This window comes from Engystomops pustulosus, chromosome 1, assembly GCF_040894005.1.
Source record: "Engystomops pustulosus chromosome 1, aEngPut4.maternal, whole genome shotgun sequence".
Lineage (NCBI taxonomy): Eukaryota > Metazoa > Chordata > Amphibia > Anura > Leptodactylidae > Engystomops > Engystomops pustulosus.
Window position 1 is genome coordinate 214,592,998 of NC_092411.1, and position 27,082 is coordinate 214,620,079.

Below are 27,082 nucleotides of genomic sequence, written 5' to 3' on the forward strand. Positions count from 1 at the left end.
GAACAAATTTTATTTCTCAGTGACGTTATTTATTATTCCATGCCGTGTACTTGAAAGCTGCGAAAAAAATTCTAAATTTCATAAAACTTTACAACTTTCATTGGAGGTACTTGAACCCTAGATGGTCTGATCATTCCTACCATATACTGCAATACTACTGTATTGCAGTATATGGCTATTTTACATAGGATTCATTTCAATGTGTCACTGTATGAACCATACACCCTCACGGTGTCACTGCTCCGACGCCCATGTTTGTTTACATGGCGCACAGACCGGAGCGGCAGCAGCGCGGAACACCCGGAGGGCGTCAGAAGGTTAGTACATCTTTATTTTTTTAAGCTGCCCCCTCCCGGCCACCTTTTTTTTTTTATATAACTCTCGGACAACCCCTTTAAGGGTTAACACCTGTGATAACACTGATGGCGGTTGTTAGCAATGAGAGTTTGCTGCAATATGCACCCTATGAGCCCTCTTCATACATCCTTAACAGCTCCCTGACAAATATATCCGCCAGTGAGCGTTAAGGAGTAAAACAGTGAATGTTCAGCTTGAACAATCACTGGATGTAGTGAGTGTGCCCCGCGTCAGCAATGACAAAAAGAACTAAAAAGTAACTTGATAAATCTATTATAAGTGATGTCATGATGCTAATTAAATTTCATGTTTAAAAATTCTTAAAGGAAATCTACCAATTTATTTCATGCATTTTGAACCAAACGTATATTGAGAATGCTGTAGCTACACAGATGCAGAAACATATCTTGTTTAATCCCTGAGAAAAGTGGTTTTGCTGAAAAAACAATTATAAAATTATGATAATGAGGCTCTGTCAATCCTGTGGCTGCCCTGGCGCTCTCCGCTTCAGAGAATGATGTAATCACTGTGTTGACCCTGACAGGCAGAATCAATCAATTGCTGCGCCATACCCCAACTACTGTATATGAGTTATCCAGCTAAGGTTGATTAGTCCTTTCTGGACAGTTCAGGAAGCTCCGAGTAATGTGTTTATAAAGGCTGAATCCAACCCGGCTTTCCCAAGGTCCTGAATGTTATAATAGTTTCAGCAAAACCACTCAACTCAGGGATTAAACAAGACATGTTTCTGCATTAGTATAGCTACAACATTCACAAGGTTTGCCTGATTCATAATGCATGAAATCAAAAGGTAGATTTCCTTTAAGAAGCAATTAATGAAATATGTAAGATAGGTGGGGGTGGCAATAACGTGCAATGTAGAATGTCATAACAGGGATCACACCACTCTTACATGGCTCTGATGCTTTCTGTAAGGTTTGTTTCAAATGACAGAAACTGTTTTCCCCTCTTTGTAAATCCTCGAACTTCAGATCCAGATGCCACAAATATCTTTTCCTGAACTGAGCCAAGAGCTCCTCCAAGCTCCAATCGGGAGACTTTCTGGCCAGGCAAGGTCTTGAAAACTGGCTGAGAAGAAAAATTCAGAACAAATGTTAGAAGCTTAATATAATGTCCAGGAAACATAGCATTTCCTATGACAGAGCAGCAGCATCCTCACCACTGCTTCAGTTTTCTTGATACCAAAGCATGTGACCACTCCATCCTGATCTCCAACCACCACCTAGGCAAATGGATAATAAAATGGTCATCATATGAATCATTGCAGGAAAAAAATACAAGCCATTTTATCATCAAAGGAGAATAGTATATAACTACAGATAAGTAATTCATAGCCACGGGATTCATATTGATAAGGTCTTTGACATTACTTTACAAGTAACATCTTTTCACACAGTCAGTAATGTTAGTAATTATATAAGACATCATACTAAGGAGAAGAATAGAGCTAATTTTCAACAGAAATTAGGCAGAGAGACCAAGATGAAAAGTCCAATACCTTCTGAGTTGCTCTTCGGCCAGACGCTGGCAGCAATCTCATTGTTTTCTGAGAGGTGACCCCCACCTAAAGGTAAATGAAAAGGTGGTAATTAATAAAAATAATTCTTAAGAGGTTTATTACTCTTAAAATCAAAATGTATGCATTCTACAAAGTGGAAAATGAAAGATGCCCTGTCCCCTCTCCTGACATCTTATATGTATACCCCATGAAATCATTCTAAAACATCATTTTCTTACATTTGTACTGAGAAATTGTGTGATTTTTTTTCCAAGAAATACAGTAGATGAATACCTTAATATTTCTGTGTGGGGGATTCAGTACCACAATGAAAAAAAAACTTGAAATGCTGCACACAGATGACCTAAAGAGTCCCGCCAAACTCTTAAGGCTTGAACAATGTGCCACAGGACAAATACAGCATCATGATGTACCCCAGGAAATGTCCGATGCCGCACATGGACTATGGGACATGAATTAAGCCAGGAGACATCCTAGCATAACTCGTCTCTAATTAATTCGCATTTATTATTCAAAGATCTATTGTTGCTAAGATCTAGACCCCGCCCCCCCCCCTATAAGGTCAAAGGACGTCAACATGATCCTGATAATGTCCTGTGTAACATGTTGGCCCAATTCCTCATGACAAGTGCCCTTTAAAGTAGTCATTAACAGCACACTCAAGTGTCCAAAAACTGTTTAAAACCATTGCCTAATGTGTTTAAACAGATATATAACCTACATTATATATGACACTTAATGGAATATCCAGGAATAAGCATAATTCATATATACTGGGAGGAGACACAGGACAGAAGATGGCCGCTGGTCACATATCCACATCACATGTCCTGCACCTGCCTGGGCAGGTCATGTGATCACCACTAGGTTTGGATCCAGTATGGCCGGTGTTGTGGTGAGACCCATCTCAGTGAGATGATGTGCAGTGATAGCAGTTACACCTCAGTACTATGGTAACAGAGCAGGACATCATCACTGGGAGCAGAGTATGAGAGGGAGGAGGAGAGACTGAGAACTAAGGATCATGGGAGTTATAGTTATAGATGGCAGTCATCTTGGAGATAACTCCTCCTACTTTAGAAAGCCTAAAAAAAATGTGAATCATAAAAGCAAACTATGCAAGCTCCATTTTGTGAATAATGACCATGAGTTTTGTTTTGCCCATTTAAACCCGGGAATACCTGGGAAAATCAACCACATTTATTTAGCCGATTCAACCCAAGCATACCCGTGCTTCATTTAGCTGTTAATGAGCTCTCAGCATACAAAGTTGGGGGTTTGCTGCATATTGCTGCAAACACCCACCGCTAATACCCTTCAATTGCCACCGACAGCATTTAAAAGACGGCAGCCCTTGGGTATTGCTATCTTTGTTTTGATCGTTGCTCCCGGTGACATCATTGCGGAGCTCTGATCGGTTGCCCTGAATGCTTTTGGTCTTTGTAAGACCCAAGGCTGTATGGCATCTGCAGATTCGTTACAATGTGCCAGTGGCACATTGTAATGAATACTGTGTAAAAACGCCATATACTGCAATACAGTAGTATTGCAGTATATGGTAGGAATGATCAGACCATCTAAGGTTAAAATAAGCTAGAGGGTCTAAACTTTCAAATTACCCCCTTTCCCTAGAACTGATGTAAAACTTAACAGTAAAAATTAAAAAAACAGGTATCGCCACTTCCCAAATATCAAAACATAAAAAATGTTATTCCTGACGGTGAACCCAGTAAAGGAAAATAGCACCCAAATATCCAAAATGCCACTTTTACATCAAATAAGAAATATAATAAAAAGTGATCAAAAGGTCACGCATGCCTAAAAATACTAGCAGTGAAAAAATCAGCTACCCTGCAAAAAATGACGTCTAAGGCTACATGCACACTGCCGTTGCCAACCGTACCGTAGCACGGCGGGCACACAGCAGCGCGCGGGAAAAGGAGGAAAGCGCAGCTCACCCGCGACCCTCTCCAAAGGAACATATGGCGCATGGCGCCGTAACACGGGAAAAGATAGGACATGTACTATCTTTTCCCGGGGTACAGAGCGGTACGGTGCTGTGAGCCCAAAGAAGTGTATGCGGGACGTATATCGACCGTATATACGTCCCCCATATATGTGTGTTAATGTAGCCTTACACAGCTCCATACACCAAAGTATGAAAAAGTTATTACCATCAGAAGATTTTTTCGTACACATCATTTGGCACGCACATTGAAAGTCGTAAAATCCGAGCCCACAATTCCTAGTGCACGGCATGGAATAATAAATAACGTCACTGAGAAGTAAAATTTGTTACGCAGAAAATAAGCCCTTACACAGCAAAATAAAAAAGTTATGGCTGAAAAAAATTAATGAAAATATGCTGTGACGCGAAGAGGTTAAGCAACTGTAGCAACATGTATTTGTTTAACAAGTATTTTCATTAAGTTTCCTAATGAAGAAAAACTAAACATAGTTGTATTTTTTCTAAATTGTTCCAGCCTGAAAGAGTTAATTTTCCTTTTGAGTGTTGGCCATTAGCAGATTAAGCAATTTTAATACAGATTATTAGAAGAGGAATGGTGAGCCCCCAGCTCCACAACACTTCTCCTTGACAACAGGATAGCAAGGATTATTTTGTGCCGTACCTGCAAGTAATCCACACGGTTTAACTGGAGCTCCATGTTCAGGGCAGCAGCTGTCTAGTAGTTTCTTACAAGAAATATCCAGCACATGCAAAGTTGCTGCTCAGACTCCAGTCAGCTCTCTACCAGGGTTTTCCCATTTTCACTGTATAAGGGAACAGCATCAAATACATTAAAAAAACAAAAAAAATGAAAAGTACAGAACATAAACCTACAATAAGTAATATCCTCCAAACTCAAAGCCTTACATACACATATTCCTAGTGCACAAAGGGTGAGGGGTAAAGCAGATACAAAACAAATCTCAGTACAGGCGGTCCCCTACTTACGCACACTCGACTTACATACGACCCCTAGTTACAAACGGACCTCTGGATATTGGTAATTTATTGTACTTTAGTCCCAGGCTACAATAATCAGCTGTAACAGTTATCACAGGTGTCTGTAATGAAGATTTATTGGTAATCCTGATTCTTATGACAACCCAACATTTTTAAAATCCAATTGTCACAGACACAGTTCTGGCTGGGGTTAGAATGATAAAATATACAGTTCCGACTTACATACAAATTCAACTTAAGAACAAACCTACAGACCCTATCTTGTATGTAACCCGGGGACTGCCTGTATAGTGTATGGTATGTATCCATATAATATATTTAATACATAATCCCATTTCTAACATCTTCAAGAGTTATTAGTGAATTGGAACATTTCTGCCAACATCCCGAGGCTGTGAATTCTCTGTATATAAGTCACTGGCATTTCGATGGTGAATAACCTTCCGTGATTGTGTAGGCCCCCTTCTAACTACACGATACCATCACATCATTCCCTCCCAAAGGTGGTCCCTCCATGTATTAAAAGGGAATTACCATGGCGCCCTATTAAATAAATTATTTTAGTTAAAAATTGTTTCCTCACCTCCCCATAAAATCAACTTCATGTTATCCAAACTGGCATCAGCTGGATGGCTACTCCCATCTACTCCTCCCCATGCCCTATACCTCCTTATTATTTAGCACTTCATAAATTGTGACCAGGGTGATGTAATTTAAGGTCCTTTACCCAGTAACATTTGCAGAGTCCACCCCATGTATGTATCTGATCACAGACAGGCAAATTAACCCCCAAAACTAAATATATTTTTATAAAAAGCCATTAGGAAGCATTGCCCCAATCCCTTCATTGACCCTATAGATTCCTGTTAACTTAAGCAATCAGGTACTAAAGCTGTATGCAAATCACCTGAGAGATGTCCAATGAATTATTATCATATTCATCTGTTCATCTTATTCATGAATGGGAGGTTCAGCCACACCCCCAGTGATTGACTGACAGCCTGTATAATGACACTCCTGGTGCTGTCTCCTATATATGATTCCTGGTGCTGGCGTCCCCTGCAGCCTGTGTGTATGAGATAAAACTGTTCCAGGACGCAGCCGTATAGCAGAACATGTCAGGAACTTGTGTAGCTGATGTCTGTGTCTCTTACAGGCAGCAGATAAAGCACAAGCACTAGCAATGCTTTACTATACATTACACACAGACTTGAGCAGGGTGAGGAGGGGGCGGGTAATCGAGGTGACATCACTTCCCTCTCCATGTACCCAGCCTCATTTACATAATAAAGAAAAGATGATTTTAGAATTATTAATGTATGAATTGACTAAATAAAGGCTCCTTGTGAGCTGTTTCAACAGGTAGTAGTGACAGAGATAGTTACAGATCTGATGACAGGTGTCCTTTAACATTCCAGTAAGGCACTGTGTAAATCATATGACACAGATTTTTCTACCCCAATAATATGGAAACAGAGACCATCTGTCAATATTCAACTACAGACATATACATCTCTAAGTACTAATTCCATACAACAGCACATCCTGGCAGTGAGACTTGTCAGGAAGGAGGCAAGGCAATGCTAACTCACCTATAACACACACAGTTCTGCTATATACCTACCTCCCCCTCCTCTAGCTAAAGATCTTATCTGTCTGTAGCTTGTAGCTTTACCCTCCTCACAATGTGCCATTTGCCAGCATCAAGTCTGTGTGTGTGAGCTTGTCTAGTAATGGCATCAGTGTCAGGCAGAAGAACAAGACGTCTGCTGACCCTGAAATCAGAAGATCCAGGGTCGGGTCTAGGGGCAACCAAAATTGTGTACACCAGGACTGATAGAGACAGGTTACAATATCTGTGAAATGCCTGAGTACATTTAAGAAATTTGGGAATTCTCCTTTATGCTTAATGCTCATGATTTTAGTTTATGATATGTTTCACATTTAGAGACTTAATCAAACAACTTGAACTCTTTCTGATGTTCCTTAATCCATTCTTTGCAGAGAGATAGAACAGAAACTCTAGAGCTCTCAGACATTAGGGAATATCATGTAATATCATAGCTTGTAAGCTCTCGCAAGCAGGGCCCTCTCTCCCATTGTTTAATCTGAACAGGTGGTTACTCTAATGTCTTATTGTTTTGTATATGTCCCCCATAGTCTGTAAAGCACTGTGGAATATGATGGCCCTATATAGTAATTATTATTAATAACAGATGAGCTCAGTAGGAAATAATAATTAGGAAGATAAAACCATATCAATTCCAGGACCAAACAGAGCAACACACAGGGGGAGATTTATTGTGTGCCGCCCTCTGATGAAATCCCCGCTCCTGCCTCTTGATGTATTTGTGGACAAGGCTGCACAGCATTTATTTCTACCCCAGGTCCTACCAGGTGTAGAAATATGCGCAGAAGGTGAATAGGTTTGCCTGCTGCATCAAGTTCGTAGAAGCATGGCAGGAACGTGCCCACTTCACGCCAGACCGGCCTCCAACCGGCCACATCCCTCTGGCATGGTAAAGGAGTAATGGGGGTAATAATCTCAGGTGATGACATCTTAATAGCAATTAACTAAGTTTTCTGGCATAGGTAAATGTAGTCTTGCCTTTCTTCTAAAATTTCATCTCCTACCAAGTTTTGTCAGATCTGTATATATACATGTATCCATCATGTACACAGAGAGGCAGTAACAGAGATTCCGGAAGCCACAAGGGAGTGGAAAACAGATCTTTGATGTTCCCAGAATAGAGAGATACTATGCCAACTGTACAAGCTGCGTGAAAGGTGGAAAATAAAGATTGATCATCAGAAATGACAGATTTATTAAACTACATGCATTTTGTAGCATTGGAGAATGCAGGCCTGCTTCCTTGAGTCACTGATGGGGCTCAAATTTGCATACACAGCATTTGAGCCATCTTCCCAATTAACCTCATCACTGTAAGCAAATGCAATTTTTTTTGCAAGATTACTATGCTTCAAGATGCCCACCCCAGGTATAATCCATATGCGCTCCTGTATTATAACTGTTTAGCTCCCCTGCTGCATATGCAAATACAGGCAGTTCCCAACTTAAAGACACCCAACTTACAGAGGGACCTCTCATCCCACTGTGACTCCTGGTGTAGATTTCTGGATGCTTTACTTTAGTGCCAGGCTCCAATGATCAGCTGTAAGGTGTCTGTGATGAAGCTTTATTGATTAAAAAAAAAAAATTGTGGAGTTACTTAGGACAGGCCCTCAACTCTAGATTTAAAGTGAATAGGACAATACAGAAATATAAAAGTACACTTTTTGGAGGTATGAAAGGGGCTGCAGCGTATACACCATTCGCATGACTGGCGTTCCACCAATCAGACCTATATGGCCTACGCTGGGGCAATCGATTTTATAAAGCTGCAGAGCTCCATTAAACAATCCTTGTCTTTTTAACCGTTTGGCCTCATAATAATACATTTTTATTTATATAGCGATATCATATTCCTATCATAGTGCCTTATAGATCATAGGGTACATGGACAGATATTACAATAGGAACAAGGGCCCTGCCCACAAGAGATTACCTTTTAGGAGCGATACATGACAGTGATCACTTGTGCTCAGAAGCTGTATCCACATCATAGTATATAAACGTATATTTCTTCGAAATCTGGGTATTTAAAGATCAGTCTTTAAAAACATTTTTCTTTTAAAAAACACCCACGGTTAAGCTCCATTGTGATGACCACTGAAAAGGACTTGTTTTTATTATAACTATATGTCGCATTTACAAAAATATAGAATTACAAAAGTTATTCTACATCCCCTGAGCGCCTCAGGGAGCCTCATATTTTAATTGATGCCATCCCCCGCTCCCTGCCGGTCCCTGGCCAATCCAACACCTACATGCGCATAGAGCTGGCGCTACGGGGGTAGTACGTAGATTAAAATACGAGGCTCCTTGAGGGGCTCTGGTGACGTAGCACCAACTTCTTATTAGGACACATCTACCATCAGTAAACTGATGGTCGATGTCGTTAAATGGGTGGTCTTCTGCAGAAGAATCATTGTAAGTGTCATTAGAACAAACATAAACCTAAACAAGATCTCAGACTGTGACATACTAGGTCTTAAAGGGTCAAAATAAGCATCTCCTGAATAGGTTAAAGCTCTTTCAGCTCTACATTATTATTATCTCCACAGTAAGAGCTCTGCAGGTATAGTAATAACACACTGGTACAGCATTGCCCCTCAGCAGTATATGCTTACAATAGGCTCATAGACTGTTATAAATAACAGTAACAAAGTTTATTGAAATGAACACCTTATTGGTACAGACACTGGGGGAGGTGGAGGTGCCCTCATACACAACTCACCAGCCTGATAAACCGCATCGCGGACAGTTACCTCCATGTACACACAGGACCACAGCCTTCCTCCGTGTCATCGCGCGTCACTGGCAGAGCTGTGCACGGCCCCTACACCACCGCAACCAAGGCAACCAGCGCGTCCGGGGAGGAGCGTCTGACGTCATATCCCAGGTCACATGACCAGTATGCCGCGGCTAGGACTCTGTAGACTACCTTCCCTCATTCAGTGGTGTAGCTTGGAGGGTAAGGTCACATTAACCACCGCCAGAACCATAAGTGTGCCACACTGCAGCGCTCCGGGATCTTCTATGTTTCTCAACATTCCCTGCAGAGAGCTCCGCCTACTGGCAGCTGCATGGAATCCACTTCTGGCACTAATAAATATGCAAATAATTTTCCCGGATGTGATATGGAAAACCACGCCTCTTTCAGCTACCTTCTCAACATCAAGCATGACTTTCTGGAAGCCTAATGACATTATGCGGGATTAAAGCCATACCAGGATCTGGCCATGTCATCAGGTATCTCGAAAGTCGTTTGTTGTTATAGGGGCCGCCTTACAAGGTAGTTCAAAGAGGCGTAGTTTTCCTTATCCCAGCCTGGAAAACATGTTTTTCCAGACTCTCCTAGTGGAGCATCAAGGGCTGTCATATTCCACATGGTTAATAAGCGGATTTTGGAAAGCGCAGGGGGAAAATTTTGGCTCAAAACCTGGTCTATGATGTTCCCTGAGTCACAGGCAACAACTGTGTAAAATTTGGTGATTGTAAACGCAACGACGGTGCAGATTCCTTACGGACATACATACACACATACACTCAGCTTTATATATTAGTTTATTATGATTTTAAAAATTGAAAATCTTTTGTACAAATTTTTTAAAAAATTTCGCCATGTTTTGAGGCCAATAACTTTTTCATACTTCAGTGTACGGAGCTGTGATAAGTGTGATTTTTTTTTTTTTTGTGTACTGTATTTTTAGATCCTAGGTACTTAAGCCTTAGATGGGCTCCAAAGGCAGCAAACCTCCCATCATCTTGGCTTCTTCAATGAGGTATTAGTTTACTTGAGGGTAAAATTAGAGCCTAAAAAGAGTAAGCTCCCAAGCCTCGGGTTCTCATCAGCTTGCGGGGCCCTACACTAACTAGCCAAAATAACACACAGCAATAGTGACAACACACCGGTATATGTGTATAGTATAATCAAGTCTAACAGTAGGGCAGAAATGCTCACTTCTGATATATCAAAAATAGTTGGCGGTTAGGTTAATTTAAAGCTTTCATTGTTGAGGTTATGTTTTTCAATGCTAAGATAGCATTTTTATCAGGCTAATCGAAAAACAGCAGCTATAAGACAATTATTGAATCAAGTACACATAAAAGTGGTGGTGGAGCACATATAAATAAATTATAAATTAAAAATAGATATACCGTATATACCCGAGTGTAATCTGAGTTTTTCAGCACAAAAAAATGTGCTGAAAAACCATAACTCCGCTTATACTCGATTCAATGGAAAAAAAAACTCTGTACTCGCCTTTCCAAGCGCTGGCTATATACTGAGGGACAGGCACTGGCTATATACTGGGGGCATGCACTGCCTATATATTGGGAGAATGCACTGCCTATATACTGAGGGGCAGGTATACAAGGGGGCTGCTGACTGTCACAGTCTATGGGGGAATAGTCCCTTAGGACTAAGTAAGTGGACTCCCTGGACCACCGCGGGAGATAACAACCTTAGCCACACCCGGGAGCGGAGTCTAAGTGAACTCCTGGTCTTCGCCAGAGCCCGCCGCAAAGCGGGATGGACTTGCTGCGGCGGGGAGTCACCAGGTCGCTCCACGGGTGCGACTAGGCCCACGGTGGCAGCCAAGGTAGGGACAAGGGGACCACGGGAAGGCAGGCAGGACCACAGGAAGGCAGGCAGGACCACGGGAAGGCTGGCAGGACCACGGGAAGGCTGGCAGGACCACGGGAAGGCAGGCAGGACCACGGGAAGGCAGGCAGGACCACGGGAAGGCAGGCAGGACCACGGGAAGGCAGGCAGGACCACGGGAAGGCAGGCAGGACCACGGGAAGGCAGGCAGGACCACGGGAAGGCAGGCAGGACCACGGGAAGGCAGGCAGGCAGGACCACGGGAAGGCAGGCAGGACCACGGGAAGGCAGGCAGGCAGGACCACGGGCAGGCAGGCAGGACCACGGGAAGGCAAGGAACACCACAGGAGCCACAGAGCAGGGGAACAACACGGAACACAGGAAACCGGGAACACGGGAACTCAGAGGCGTTTGGAAACGCTCAAGAAGGCTTTCTCCTCAGAAGAGTGTACTGAAGATCCGGCAGGGGATGCTGGGAGTCGCCAGGCTATATAGCCGAGCCTGGAATGCCAGAGCCAATAAGGAGGACGCTGGCCCTTTAAGGCTGGGAGAAGTCCGCGTGTGCTCCCTCTAGTGGCAGGAGCACGCGACTGCATGGAAGCAGCATGCGGCCTACACGCTGGGAGCAAGAGTGCAGGCCGGAGCCTGGAGAGGTAAGTGAGAGCTGGGGGAGCGGGGACCGCGGCAGCAGGCACGGGTACACCCTCAATCCGTACCGAGGATCGCGGGTGTAACCGTGACACTGACTATATACAAGGGGTAAGCACTGGCTATATACTGGGGACAGGGGGCTACTGGTTTTATAATACGAGGCAGAGGCTGGCTATATATTGGCAGGTGCTGCTGGCTATATACTGGGTGGGATCTGTGACCAATGCATTTCCCACTCTTAGCTTATACTCGAGTCAATAGGTTTTCCCTGTTGTGTTAAAATTAGGTACCATGGCTTATACTGGGGTCGGCTTACACTCGAGTATATAGGGTATACAAATTGATATATAATGGCAATGAGATGCCAGTAATAACATAATAAAAAACGTTATGAATGATAATAAAATAGTCATAATTATAATAGTGATAGGAGTAAAATAGATCCAAGGCAGATCAGTGACCGTTATTTGTAGGACAAATATTGATTGACTGTTTAATGAGCGCTAATATATAAGTTGCAAAGAATCATGTGAAGAAGTATTAGAATAAGAACCAACCACAAGGATGTATATAGAACTACTTCACAGTGCACGGTGCATGCAAAAACTATTAAATGATTAATGAATTCATTGAATATAATGCTTCTGGGTGTGGGTACTAACAACCTCGTTCCCGATTCCCATCCATCGGCCGTGCCCACGCATTCCTGTCTCCTAGGACGTGAGCGCACCGGCTTCAGGAGATTTAAAGGGCCAGCGCACCGCTAATTGGTTCTGACCCTTTTCAGGAAATGGATAGAGCCTGGCGTCTCCCAGCATTCCCTGCCAGACCTTAGTGCTTATTCCTATGAGAAAGCTGTTTCCTGTGCCTCGTGCTAGTGATTGGATTTCCTGTTGTGACCCTGGACCTTTGACTGCTCTTTACTGGTCCACTCTGTTGCCATGGGTGGAGTTTTCGTATAACTCCCTAGACTCTGCTTCTGCCAGCTAAACACCTCTCTTCATGACCTATGGACTGAATCCACGCCCTCCTCTACCCGTGTCCGTGTTCGACGTTCCTGCGGTTGAATTGGTACAGGATCTAAAGTCCATTTGGGAGTAGACTCGCCTTTCCCTGCTACAGGCTTCTGCTCGGACCAAACTCCAGGCGGATAAGAAGCGCAGGTCTCCTCATGTCTTCTGTACTGGTGACAAAGTCTGGTTGTCCTCCAGGTATGTCTGATTAAAAATCCCTGGATATAAAGTTGGTCCCCGTTTCCTGGGTCCCTACGAGGCGCTCACTCGCATCAATCCAGTGGCCTACAAGTTGCGACTTCCTCCCACCATGCGCATCCCGAACTCCTTCCATGTCTCTTTACTCAAGCCTGTCACCCTGAACCACTGCTCCTGGCAATTACCTCCTACTGCTCCTGAGGCTGACTCCACTGACGTCTCCGAGGTAAGGGAGGTCCTAGATATGAAGACAGTGAAAGGGAAGCAGCTCTTTTTGGTTGACTGGAAGGAGAGGTCCTGGGAACGAGAGGATAACATTCTGGACCTCAGTCTCCTGCAATGGTTCCTCCAGCCAAAGAAGAGGGGGAGGCCGAGGGGGGTGTACCGTCATGGGTGCTCCTGTGACCCACATGACGGATCTTAGTGCTTTTGCCTATGAGAAAGGTGTTTCCTGTGCCTTGTGCTAGTGAATGGATTTACTGTTGTGACCCCGGACCTTTTCTCGACTTCGCTCTTACGCTACCAGCCCTGGCCTTTTGCTTCGTCCCTGACCTTGAACCACTGCCGCCTGCCTTGACCATCTGCCTGTCCTCAACTACGAGATTGCCTGCTGATTCTGTACCTCGACCTTGGCTGCCACCGCGGACAAGTCACGCCTGTGGAACAACCTGGTGGTACCATGCTGCAGCAAGCCCAACCTGCTTTGCGGCGGGCTCTGGTGAAGACAGGGTGCCACTTAGATTCCGGTCCCAAGTGTCGGCCTGTGTCATCGTCCGCGGTGGTCCAGGGGGTTCACTGACCTCAAACTTTGACAGGTGTACAGGCAGTCCCCAGCTTACATACAAGATAGGTTCTGTAGGTTTGTTCTTAAGTTGAATTTGTATGTAAGTCGGAACTGTATATAACTGTTTATAATTGTAACCGCAGCCAGAATTTTTTTTTTGTCTCTGTGACAATTGGATTTTAAAATGTTGGATTGTCATAAGAATCAGGGTTAACAATAAAGCTTAATTGTAGACACCTTAGATAACTGTTAAAGGTGATCAGGTGATCATTATAGCCTGGGACTAAAGTACAGTAAATTACCAACATCCAGAGGTCCTTTTGTAACTAGGGGTCGTCTGCATTGGTTGTGAAACAATTTGAATATTAAATCCCGCAGTGAGTGCCCCCCCCCCATTTCTATCGCATGAAAGCTGACGCCGATGCAGCAAAATCTGATCGCATGCGACACACTCCCCTTAGCTGTCACAGCGGCGCAAATTCCAAAAATTTACTAAATCCAACGAAAGTGCGTTCCGCAGACCCTTAATAAATAATATTATATACACACCATAAATCATATACACACATACAACATATACACAACATATATACATGTCACGGGTGGTCCCGCGACCCACATCGCGGGTCGCGGGCTCACCCGTGCCGCCCTGCCCCCACCAGCGCGCCGCCAGCGTATCTCACCCGTCCCGGCTCCTGGCTCGCTCCCCTCCGCTGTGCGCGCGCGTCCCCGACTGCTAGGGCGCGCGCATGGCACCTTCTCCAAATTTAAAGGGCCAGCGCACCATTAATTGGCGCTGGCCATATTGCCCAATTCTTCATAAGCCTGCCTCTTCCTGTTACCCTTGCCGGATCTTTGTGCCTCATAGCCTTAGAGAAAGCTTTAAAGCGATTATTCCTGCGTTCCTGTGTATTTCTGCGTTCCTGTGTATTCCTGTGTGTTCCCGCTCCTGTGTCCTGTGTTACCCGAGTTCCTCTGTGTTGCTGTGTTCCGTGTGCCTGTGTTCCCGTTCCCACCTGCCTGGACCTCCTGTTGCTGACCCCGGACTTGGACCTGACGTTGCATCTCTGCCGCCTGCCCTGACCCTGTGCCTGGACCTGTCTACGAGATTGTCATCCGCTAAGGTACCTCGACCTCGGCTGCCACCGTGGGCTAGTCACACCTGGGAACGACCTAGTGGTATCCTGCCGCAGCAAGTCCAACCCGCTTTGCGGCGGGCTCTGGCGAATACCAAGTGCCGCTAGGCTCCGGTTCCGGGTGTTGGCTAGTTACATCTCCCGCGGTGGTCCAGAGGATCCACTGATCCTAACAATACATAATATAATATACAGCATATCCACACACGTACAGCCACTACAAACACATATGCAGCATATACATTTATACACTCATAGACCCATGTATGTACTTATGGCCAGGCAGTCTTCTAATCCCGGGGCCAAGTAGCTGCTGACCACTTGGGAGAAGTAGAGAGCATGAAGTAGTGCTTCCTAGTTGCACCATCCTGCTGTCCCTTTCCTGACATTTCAAATTTGAGCTGCCACCTCAGCTTTTTACTGTGGAAGATGTGCACTGTTATATACATATTATGCTGTACAATGTACAGCATAATATGTGTATAGCTGTGCACCTCCTCCATTATTTCATGTGGCAGATCAGGGAGCCAGGCCTCCCAACACCTTGGGTGCCATACACTGCTATGGCTGTACCTCTATTATGTGCCTGATAGGGGGAGATTTCTATGACTAAGTAAAATTAAGGAGCCAATGGATTGAATATATATATAAAATAATGTAGCAAGCACTCGGTGATGAAGAAATGATAACTTTTATTACACCATTAGTATGCAACGTTTCACCTTTTCCATAAAGCCATTATCAAGCATCACATGTGAATAGTCAGCTGACTTATATAGTGGTGAGATAATCACCAACATGTGTGTAAAGTGTGACATCATATATAACTATAAAAAACATATATAAAACACTGTCAGATATACTACAATTGAAATATAGAACAGATAAAGTGCTACATATTGTTACATTGTAGAAATAACGTGCTTTGCATTATCTCAGAATCCTGGTAACCCATGCGTGTCCGTGGTTACCATTATTTCACCCTGCGTGTATCAACAGATAGAGAATAAATTCCTCGTTTGTTTGTACCATATTAAAGTGCCCAGTGCGTATAAAAACATGAAAACACAGTAGTAAAAACCATTCAAAAGGCGCAGTCAATGTGAATTACCCCGACAATATTGTTACTTGGGAGGATCCATACATACGTCAACTTCCGTTGTGCAGCTGAAGTCAAGGGTGTAGACATGCGCACAAGAGATTATGCCCCCATCATGGCCATATAGAAAAAGGGAAAAGTCCATACAGAGTCACATAAGCAACAAGACATCTTGGGAGGGACTAAGACGATCCCAACGGGACAGCTTGAAGGACGAATCAGAAAGGTGCTAAGTGGTCAACAGGTAAGGAGATATTGTCAGGCACGGGTATCCTGTTATTGCCTTATGGCAATGCTTGATAATGGCTTTATGGAAAAGGTGAAATGTTGCATACTAATGGTGGAATAAAAGTTATCATTTCTTCATCGCTTGCTACAGCACATTGTGGTTTTTGTCAGAACCCCTATTAAGACCTGCACCCGACCGCCCTATTAACATTATAGGAAAAAGGGAATTGTATTGGAACTGGTTTGTTGGGCTAACCCCTTACCGACATGGGCGCCGCCATCTTGCCGAGCATTGTTGCTCCCCGTCACCATTACAGCCGAAGCTGCCTCGGTTTAACCCTTTCATTACAATGTGCAATCAGCACATTGTAATGAATGAGTAGGGAAATCCCCATATACTATAGGGGGGTCAGACAACGATAGGATCGATCAGGCAACTTAGGGTTAAAGTACCCCAGGGAGTCTGAAAAATAGTAAAAATAAAAAAAAATTATAATAAAAAAACCCTAAAAATTCAAATCACCCTTCTAGCCTAGAGCTGATATAAAAATAAATAAACAGTAAAAATCATAAACACATTAGGAATTGCTGCATCTGAAAATGCTCAATCTATCAAAATATAATAACGTTTTTTCACTGCGTTTAACCCAGTAAAGGAAAATAGCGCCCAAAGTCAAAAATGGAACTTTTTTTCCATTTTGAAAAATATAAATAATTCAGTAAAAAGTGATCAGAAGGTCGTACAGTCTTTAAAATGGTAGCAAAGTAAACGTCATCAAAAGTCTTTAAAAAATGACACCACTCACAGCTCTGTATACCAAAGTATAAAACAGTTATTAGCGGCAGAAGATGGCAAAATCAAGAAAAAAATGTGTACAGGAGGTTTTAATCTTTGTAAATGTATGAAAACATTATAAAACCTATACAAATGTGGTATTCCCGTAATCGTATCGACCCAAATAATAAAGTAGACATGTCATTTGGGGTGCAGAGTGAAAGACGTAAAATCCAAGTCCAATCGGAAATGCCCCCAAAAGTTTTAGCTTATCTGGTCTGATCATGTGGTGCATGAATCCCTACACAGCCTTGTAGGTACCTGGGCTTTTATCTATATTCATAATGAAGGAGAATGCGTAAGTTGGTATGGGTGTGAGAATGTCTGACTGTCTTGAGTTACTGTAGTTTTATGTTATAAATACGTGGGCTGACTGCTGTATATTCTGTATACGACAATTATCCATACTATGCTGGTCAACATACACATGAGTGTACAGGTTGCTGTCTAAGTGTGGAAAATAATACACTGTAGTTTGCTGTCTTGTTACTCAGTTTAAGTTTATTCAAACTGTATAAAATGAAAAAATGAATAAAGCCTTTTTAAAAAAAATTTATTTACTTATTTAATTAGCCTTCTAATTATTTTTATACAGCGCCTCTATTAAAGAATGTGTTTACGAATTATATACACTACCCCCCCCCCCCCCATGAATTTTATATACTGGGATCCCTCATGAATTTCAGTACTTGGCCCTCATCGATAATTCACACTGCCCCCCATTAGAAATTCAAATAATACCCCTTCCCCTCATGAATTTTATATACTGGGTCCCCTCATTAATTATAAAAACTGTCCCCTTCATGAATTTACATACCTCCCCAACCAAAGAATTTTATACACAGGGCCCCTTCATTAATTATATACTGGGCTACCTCTCTGTAGCATAAGAAAAAAAATAAAAATCATGTACTTACCTTCCTCGTCCTGTCTTCTTTCTTCTGTCTTAAGTGCTGCCAGATGGGAAGGGATGATGTGATGATGCGGCAAAAATCCTGCCATAGCGCCCTGCAAATGGTCGGAGCCCCTAGGCATTTGCCCACTTTACCATGGCTTAACACCGGCCCTGTATACAGTATCTATGAGTAATTTATTATCAGAAAAACTACAGATGTTTCCTGAAGGCCTCAGAGGCTTCTTAGAGAAAATAAATGAACAAACAGAATCAAGGAAACCAGATACCAGATATTAATGTTGCAGCAGAGTCTATTCGTGGGTTAGGTCTGTGAATATCTCATGGAGGAGTGTTCAATCCATCATTTGTAAACAGAAGGAGTATGGTATAACTGCTATCATACCAAGACACACCTAAACACAAAGCCCAAACAAGATGTTTAATATGACAGGCTCTCTTTAAAGCATGAAAGGGACAGTGTTGTGGAGATACTTTACTTCAGCAGAGACTGGATAGCTGGTCAATTTATGAGAATATGGATGGAGCTTAACCATAAGGAAGTCTTGGGGATGGGACCTAGGTTCACCTTCCTGCAAGAAACAACAAGCTACAATGGAATATCCAAATCAAAGTCATTAACTGAGTAATGTGTCTTCTCTTTCAGTTCTTTGCATTTTCCTTAGTGTCTATCAGGTCATGTGACCCACCACTAATACCTGCAATCGATTATGGAATCAAATTTGGTGGTGATCATTCAACTGTTACAGTCAAATTCAACTGCAACACTTAAATGGTGGTAATATAGCAGAAAATCAACAGACCGTGCAAGTGGTATGGTTTAATACCGATACAGTATAATACTAATATACTGCAATTACAGTATATTGTTGCAGCCAGGACCCAAAAGGGTTCATGCTGTAACAGAAAAAAACAAAGTCCAAATTGCCACTTTTTCACATTTCAAATCACAAAATAGAAAAGTGAGAAAAAAAATTGATAAAAAGTGTTCAAAGATTCATATGGATGCCCAAAATGGTATCAGATAGTTGGACCCGCACCCACCAGCTTCTTCTGGCAAACTCCAGCACTGGTATAAGACAGTGGAATGGAGCAGCAACTACTACACAGACACCAGAGCTGTATTACTTTCCTAATGTGCAAGTTACATATATCTCTATATTATTCACTGAACTCTCTGCTCAATGCACCTCTTGTACCTCTTTTCATATCAGCTAAATATGTTTTAAGCATATAGCAAAGAATAATAATATGAGCATCCGCTCAATCACGTTTGTATGTCCACACTTGAATCTGTTTGGTATGCAACCCCTGGTCAAGGAATCAGACAGACTAGTCGGACGTCCGGAAAATGCGTAGATCTTTTTCAGGATGTTATGTTAGACGTGACCATGCTGTTTGAACGTTATGGAATAAACCTTATTGCTTTTAAGAAGATGTGTCCTGGATTCTACTTCTTTTTCTTACCTTATGAGATATGTTTTAACTCCATGTCTGACAATTAGGTCCCCTGCACACAAAAGTATGCAAAATCGGGCTGCAAACCTGGCTGGATCGTTAGCTAGTTGGCTTTTTTTGTGGCAAGCTCATGACTGCTGCATACATTTGTTTGCAAGGGACCTTGTTCAGTAATTTTTTTAGTGCTAGTTACTTACCAGCTGTTCACTTTCCTTAATTAGAGCACAGCTATGACTGGAGACTCCAACTTAGGCCTAATTCACACCTGCACCAAGACTTTCCATTGCACTATCCGTTTATTGAGATTGTGATGCAAACCAAACAAGGAAAGAGAGCAGAAGACACTGGGGCACATTTACTAAGGCCTTTGCACCAGTTTTCTGTTCTGTTTTAAAGTTGCACCAAAATTCAACACAAAATTCTGCACTGAAATGGGCGTTCTGGTGCTCAGTCGGACCATGTGCCATATTTTACATGCAAAGTCCAACAGAAATGTGACGCATGCCCCATGTTAAAGTTGCACCAAAAAAAATGGTGCAATGGTGTCAGAGCAGTGCAGGGAGCACCAGATTCATGAAGAATGGGCCACACAAACAATGAATCTGGCGCACCCTGCACACTACACAGGGACATAGTGCAGTTTGCACTGTTTTCAGTAAATGTTTCCCATTGTGTTCACTATAGACAATAGACCTTCTCTTACTTTCTATAATACAGCAAAAAGACATAGGCTGCTTTGTTACTTTTTTAAATAACAGAAAGTGGAATGGAATTTGCCAAACACAGGTTTTAATTTAGCCATAGATGCATCGACTCCATTTGAGGTATTCTATTTTTTAATATTCAATTTCATCAATGGTTCAAACTGTTCTATCTTTCCTTTATACTATAAACTGCAGGTCTGTGAGCTCAGTTTAGTGGTTGTCAGGGCCATATTATGAGGAGGGTTCCTAGGGTGGGTGCCCCAGGACCTCCATCCCCTTTTATCCTAAAGGGGCCCCACCAACCAATAGTGGATTATAGCGTGGGTGATTTGGGCACTGAATCCGGTCTCCCAGGCTCTTCTAAACTGGCTGTTAAATCAGCTGCCAATGCAGAGAACCAGGCAGTAGCCAGAGGCAGATCCCCCCCACATATTTGTGTCATTGGAAGAGTAAAGGAAAAAATCCACTCCCTGCTGTACCATAGACTGAGGAACACATGGGAAGTCAGCATGATAGAAAAGGAGGAGAGCTGTATATATGTATTACTGGGGAACTGTATACATGTATTACTATGGGGCTTTATGAATGTATCACGGTGGGGCTGTATATATTCATTACTGAGTGGCTCTATGTTTTTATTACTGGGGGTTGTATATATGTAATAATGACTGGCTGTATGTTTGTATTACTGGAGCCTGTATGTATGTATTACTGAGTGGCTGAATGTATGTATTACTGGGGGGCTGTAAATATTTATTATTGGGGGCTGTATGTATTAATTAGTGGGGACTTTATATATGTATCACTGGGGGTCTCTATATTTTTATTACTGGGGTGCTGTATATATGTATTACTGGGGGTTGTGTATATGTATTACTGGGGGCTGTATATATTCATTTCTGAGTGGCTGTATATATGTATTACTGGGGGACGGTATATATGTGTTATTATGGGGGTGTATGTATCTAACACTGGTGGGCTGCATATACATACTACTGGGGGTCTTTATATATGCATTACTGAGTGGCTGTATATATGTATTAATGGGGAGGCTATATATATTTATTATAGGTGCTGTAAATATTTCTTACAAGACGGATATATTTCTTACAAGCAACATTTAGTTAATTGAAAATAATTGCGGGGAGGGCCCCTGCCAGATTGCACCTATGGGCCTCCACCACCCTTATTTTTGGCTCTGGCAGTTGTATATGGGCACTAGCCCAGCGCAACCTTAGCAGAAAGTCAGTACATCCTTTGTTAATTCCCTAGACATTTTGCTTTGCCAACTCCCTTAGGGAGAAAGTTGCTGAAGTGGTTTCTCTTCCCATGAACAAAATAATTTGTTGTTAAAACCCAACTGCTGGACCCTAATCTTCTCCAATTATTGGGTGAGAATTATAAAGTTACAGAGCATCTACACATCTAATATTCATGGTCAAAGTGATTGAAGGGACAGTAAAATAATAAGCGACACGACCATCAAGGACATCATCAGGTCACATATTGGACTCTACTCATTTGCACCAGCAGTTTCTTGCTTTGTAATAAAGAAAAACAACTTTTAAATGGTTCCCTCCTCATTGAATTCCCTGTGTAAAGGGGAAGACCCCTGCCAGATAATGAGAAATGAATGGCCTCAAACCTTGGGGTGTTATGTAACTGCCACATTAATAAATGACAAAATATACAAGTTTCATATACAATTCTTTTTATTATTGCCATAATTATCTGTACATCATCAGTTTAATATTATATACACCAAATCCGGTTATCATCAAACTATAAGAAAGCTCAGCCAAGGAAATAGGACACGATCTCCATCACATTCCCATTTGCTCAGCCTCTTAGATACGATATAATGTACATTCTTCTGAATAGTCATATTGTCTTATTAAAAGCAAAGGCTGTATACAGTTTACATGTAAGATAAATTATTAAATAGAAAGTATTTACTAAAATTATGAAGTCCAAAGTTGCTTTATCAAAGATCTATTTTACAGCATGCTCTGTTGTAATAATTTCTATCTGTGATGGCATGTTATATTGTATATTGAAGCTGTCTTCTTCATAACTCATTTAATGCAAATAACTGCTGGCATTAAAGCGTCCTTTGTGTTCAATGGCTTTTGCGTTATTACATTTCCATTCAGTGCCACGGGGGAGCTAGAATCAGTTCTTGGTGATAGCATAGAAAGGAAACACACAATTACTGGTCTTATCAGCTCTTTCCTCAGATAAGATTGTATCCATACTCTGCAACCAAAGCAGCAGAGAGTTCTATTCTCCTTCTAGAAATATTTTCATTAAATAGTGCTTATCTTGTTGGGGGTGTATGATAACATAAGAAATGCATGACTGCATTCTCTGGAGGTTCCACATTATGAAAAAGGTCTTTGGAAACCTGGGAGACTTGACACATTAAAATAAGGGAAACATCTACTATTGTATTAGGATGAAATTGTTGTAATGAAGTTTCACCACTAGGTGCTGCTGCTGTACAGTTTATTACATTGAAAAGAGCAGGGAAGCAGAGGAAGAGAGAAACAGTTACACATCATAAAACAGGGGAACAAAATCTGTGATTCTGTTATGTTGCCATCTTATCATTTATCCTGAATTTAGTACTTTATTTCTTGAGAATTCTCAGACTCATTGACAGATCAGTTTATAGCGGCTGCCCAGTGAGGTCTTTGGAGAATGGAAAGGGAGCAGCTGCAGATTAAGACACTGCTGTTAGCTGTAGTACACAGTTGATTATAATAAATCCCCATCACATGGAACATTTAGTCTAATCTGTAGGTAGCATATTATAGAGCAAGTGGAGCTGGGAACATCAATGTGTAGTATTAAGGGAAAAGATTTAGTTTAAGTTCCCATCATTTCATTTATATTGTATGTAGGGTTTCTGTAATAAAATTTATGCCAAACTTTCTTATCTTCATATGTACTATTTCTCTATGGAAATCTGCTAATAATTGGAAATATTCATAAAAAACATGCTTATAATGGCCATCACTATGTATGTTTATCTAGAATAAGGAACCTTGCAGTAGAGGGTATACTCTGCATTGAGCACCACATAATATATCAGCAGTACATAAGAATACAGTTTCATTTGGAAACATACAATGTAGCATCTATATGTGCTAAGCACTGACATGTAAAATGGCAATACAGATAATTCTTGTATATGTTGAGGCAGGGGTTTGGTCAATAGCTTTCTGCTATAGGTGAATTGAAAAGGTTTGTAACCATTGTGCTCTCCATTAATGTATATTGAAGTGTAACAGTTACACAACATGGAAGAAATGTGCGTTTCTAATGTAGACCTATAGAAACAAAATGTATGCTAGCCCTGTACTCCTCCATTCCCTGACTGTTACAACAGCAAAAACTATGATTAGAAATGGGCCTGATGTATAAGGAATAGATCTTTCGCTCTGACTGTTCAGCAGGTTACTGATATTCATGGCATCTGCCCTTCAGAAGTGCTTTATATTATCAAGTATTGTAGACTTCATATAGTACCATTGTGAAAATCTGGCTTTTGAAGTGATGTGCAGTTGATATCCTGCAAACTGATTTGTCCTGGCAGGGAAATGTTGTAACAGAAAATATATTGTTCTGCTTTTAGGTAGATAAAATGACATTGACACGTTAAATATTTTCTGCAGTAGTTCTATAGTGTTGGGTATGTTTCATACAGAATGGCACCATAGATCCATTTATAACTGGCTATAGTTATACCTTCATAAATAACAATATTACAAGACCCTTTCATGTTCCAGCAGTTCTGAATTGTACTAGCTGTGTTCTTTTCAGCTGTTTGCATTGATGGCCATTACAATTATGTCCAATAGACTAAACTGATTTATGAACCAAATTAAATGCTAACGTTCCAGAAGACATTGATATATGACTAAGAAGTATTTATTCCACCTAGAGGTGATAAACACAATTACTTGAAGCATTCCTATGCTATTCTAAGCCCTATCCATATCAGGATGGGAATAGTAATTATAGCTTCTTAATGTACAGGGTGGGCCATTTATGTGGATACACCTAAATAAAATGGGAATGGTTGGTGATATTAACTTCCTGTTTGTGGCAAATTAGGATGTGGGAGGGGGGAAACTTTTCAAGCTGGTTATAGACCATGGTGGCCATTTTGAAGTCAGCCATTTTGTATCCAACTTTATTTTATACAATGGAAAGCGGGTCATATAACACAACTAACTTAGAGCTCATTCACAAGAAAGTAATGGGGACTGATATGTGGCTGCACCATTTGCGGCCACATATTAGTCCTTATTGAAGTCTATGGTGCCTGGTCACAGAGCAGTGAGCAAACGTTGTCACCTATCTCCCATGCTACAGTCAGCAAACTGCTTGCCAAATTTCATGAAACAGGTTCAGTGTTGGATTTGCCAAAATGGAAATGCAAGAAAACTGTCACAAATGAAAAGAAATGCAAAGAAACATCAGTGGCAGTCCTAGCTTCATTCAGCAAGAGCCCACAGTGCATCACTCGCCACGTCACTGGCACTAGTCAAACATCCCTTCGTCAGAGGTTAGCTACTCACAAAAGGCACTCTTACAAAATCCAGCTGCTGCAGCATCTAAGCACAGATGACCAGAATCAGTGCACTAAATTTGCAGAATGGGCAAAAAAAAAATTGAAACAGGACCCAGTTTACGCAAAACATTGGGGGTCATTTACTAAGGGCCCGATTCGCGTTTTCCCAACGTGTTGCCCGAATATTTCCGATTTGTGCCGATTTTCCCTGTATTGCCCGGGATTTTGGTGCACGAGATTGGATTTGGCGCATCAGCGATGGCATGCACGCGACGGAAATCGGGGGGCGTGGCCGAATGAAAACCCGATGGATTTGGAAAAACAGCCGCATTTAAAAAACAAAAAGTGTTGCGGAGCTTGCACTTACCTTCACCAGGAATAGGCCGGTGTACTTGAGTGCATTTCAGCGGAATTCAGCGCCGGTCCCCGTTCGTCGGAGGAACTACCTTAGTGAATCTCGGCCGAACCCGAATCCACCGCAGAGAACGCGCCACTGGATCGCGAATGGACCGGGTAAGTAAATCTACCCCATTATGTTCAGTGATGAGGCAAACTTTTTTGTGAATAGTGACATTAACAAACAAAACCACCGCTATTGGTCTGACACTAACCTGCAGTGGATAGATCCCTCCAAGACTTTTGGGACACAACAATTGATGTGAAGATATGAGATGTGCCGTATGATACCGGAAGCCTATGCTAGCATTTCTTCTGTGGTGTTGCTATCAGTGTGTCAAGAGTGGGAGAAGAGGGTTGCATTGACAATCCAACACAATGGGCAGCACTTTGAATACATTTTATAAGTGGTCATAAACTTGTAAAAAGCTCATGAAACAATAAAGTTACATTAAAACCATGCACACCGTTGTTTTTCTTGTGAAATTCTCAATAAGTTTGTTGTGTTATGGGACCCTCTTCCCATTGGAAAAAATAACGTTGGATCAAAAATAGCCTATTTCAAAATGGCCACCATGGTAAATTTTTCCCCCTCCCATATCCTAATATGCCACAAACAGGAAGTTGAATTCACCAACCATTCCCATTTTATTTAGATGTATCTATATAAATTACCCACCCTCTGCACTGGATGGAAACCCACCATTCCAGGCTCTTAGTGAATTACTGTTAGCAGACTGCAGTTGTTCCCGTATTATGTGCCATTGTTCCCTACCTTTTCTGGTCCAGGAGGTCTATTGTGGGTGGTCCACGCTCCATCTTGCTCAGTCTACATTTTAGAATGCCCTGTCTCATGATAGATGCATGTTCATTATTTTCTCATTTACAAAAATAATTCAGTGCTAAATTAGAATCTATATGCCAATGTTTTAGTATTTTAGTTCTGTACATTATATGGAGTGACAAAAGTAAAAACCTTGTCATAATCAATTTTAGTATCCACCAGCCAATCAGATAACAATATTCTTTGAGTAGTTGGTCAATACTCTAGACAACCTTTTGAGTAAAAAAAAGCCGCTTGTCATTCCCTTTCATCCAGGTTTTCATAACCTTTTATTGTGTCTCTGAAGTTAGGACAGTAAAAGTTAAGTGTCACAAGTGACCTGGAAGTGGACACATCTGCCTGTGACAAGTGCCTTGTCACATAAGAATAGCCAAGTTTGGACTATATGTATTATATAATCTTAATGTATCCATTGAAACCATTATGATACATCTGTGGTCCCATGGAAGTCGTAGAACAGTGGTTGAATGGAGATTCTTTTATAAGACTTAATTGTGTGCTATAAATCTACCTTATGTTTTCTTCAAGTATTGTATGCTAGTTTATTGCCATTGTACTTGCTGCTGACAAACCTTCCAGATCCATTACTCATTCACACCTCGACATACTGGGATTCAGCTTCTCACTTAGTTTATGAATCAAGGTTGCTAATTCTTCTGTAGCTTGTGATTTGTCTTCAAGCAGTTCATAGCGGAGGCTTGAGATGTCTTGTTTTATTTCTTTTAGCTCGCCTGTAATAACAATGCATTGTGTTAAAGTCTTTATTCATGACAGCATATAGGTGCCTAGGTCATAAACATTTTGTATGTGTAGAATGAACATACAACTGCAGCAGTTATGTGCTGCATACCGGGAATCACAGAACTACAACTAACATGGCACTTTACTGCCGTATGTGCTGATTATCATGTGCTGCATGCATGTAGAGACCAAGTGGGCCAGCATCACTGCTGAGATGGGAGGGTACTCATTTTTTTTCCAGAAACCACTAATTTCTTCAATGGAAACCACTAAATTGATGCTCAGATTCACACTCATCTCCATAACTGTAACTCCCTACTTATTGGTCTTCCACTTACTAAACTCTCCTCTCTACAATGTCTCCTTGACCCAGCAGCCAAGAGTTGTTTATTAAGTCAGTCACTACAC

At 41.8% G+C, this 27,082-nt stretch overlaps 2 protein-coding genes across 4 annotated transcripts in view; both read right to left on the reverse strand.

The window, feature by feature from the left end:
• The window catches only part of BBS7 (Bardet-Biedl syndrome 7), a 40,401-nt gene extending 30,981 nt beyond the window's left edge, over positions 1-9,420 (reverse strand). Inside the window, exons 1-5 of one of the 2 annotated variants that reach the window (XM_072119346.1) lie at positions 9,255-9,420; positions 4,528-4,669; positions 1,877-1,942; positions 1,538-1,600; positions 1,271-1,446 (exon numbers count right to left, since the gene is read on the reverse strand). In XM_072119346.1, the coding sequence (XP_071975447.1) occupies positions 1,271-1,446; positions 1,538-1,600; positions 1,877-1,942; positions 4,528-4,563 (341 nt within the window). In that variant the 5' untranslated portion in view covers positions 4,564-4,669; positions 9,255-9,420. Of the gene's footprint in view, positions 1-1,270; positions 1,447-1,537; positions 1,601-1,876; positions 1,943-4,527; positions 4,670-9,223 lie in introns of both variants that reach the window. The other variant, XM_072119347.1, reaches the window with a different exon arrangement.
• A 12,401-nt stretch (positions 9,421-21,821) lies between these two features.
• Positions 21,822-27,082, reverse strand: part of TRPC3 (transient receptor potential cation channel subfamily C member 3) — a 195,120-nt gene continuing 189,859 nt past the window's right edge. For both annotated transcript variants that reach the window (XM_072119348.1, XM_072119350.1), the window contains exon 12: positions 21,822-26,664. In XM_072119348.1, the coding sequence (XP_071975449.1) occupies positions 26,522-26,664 (143 nt within the window). In that variant the 3' untranslated portion in view covers positions 21,822-26,521. The remainder of the gene's footprint in view (positions 26,665-27,082) is intronic.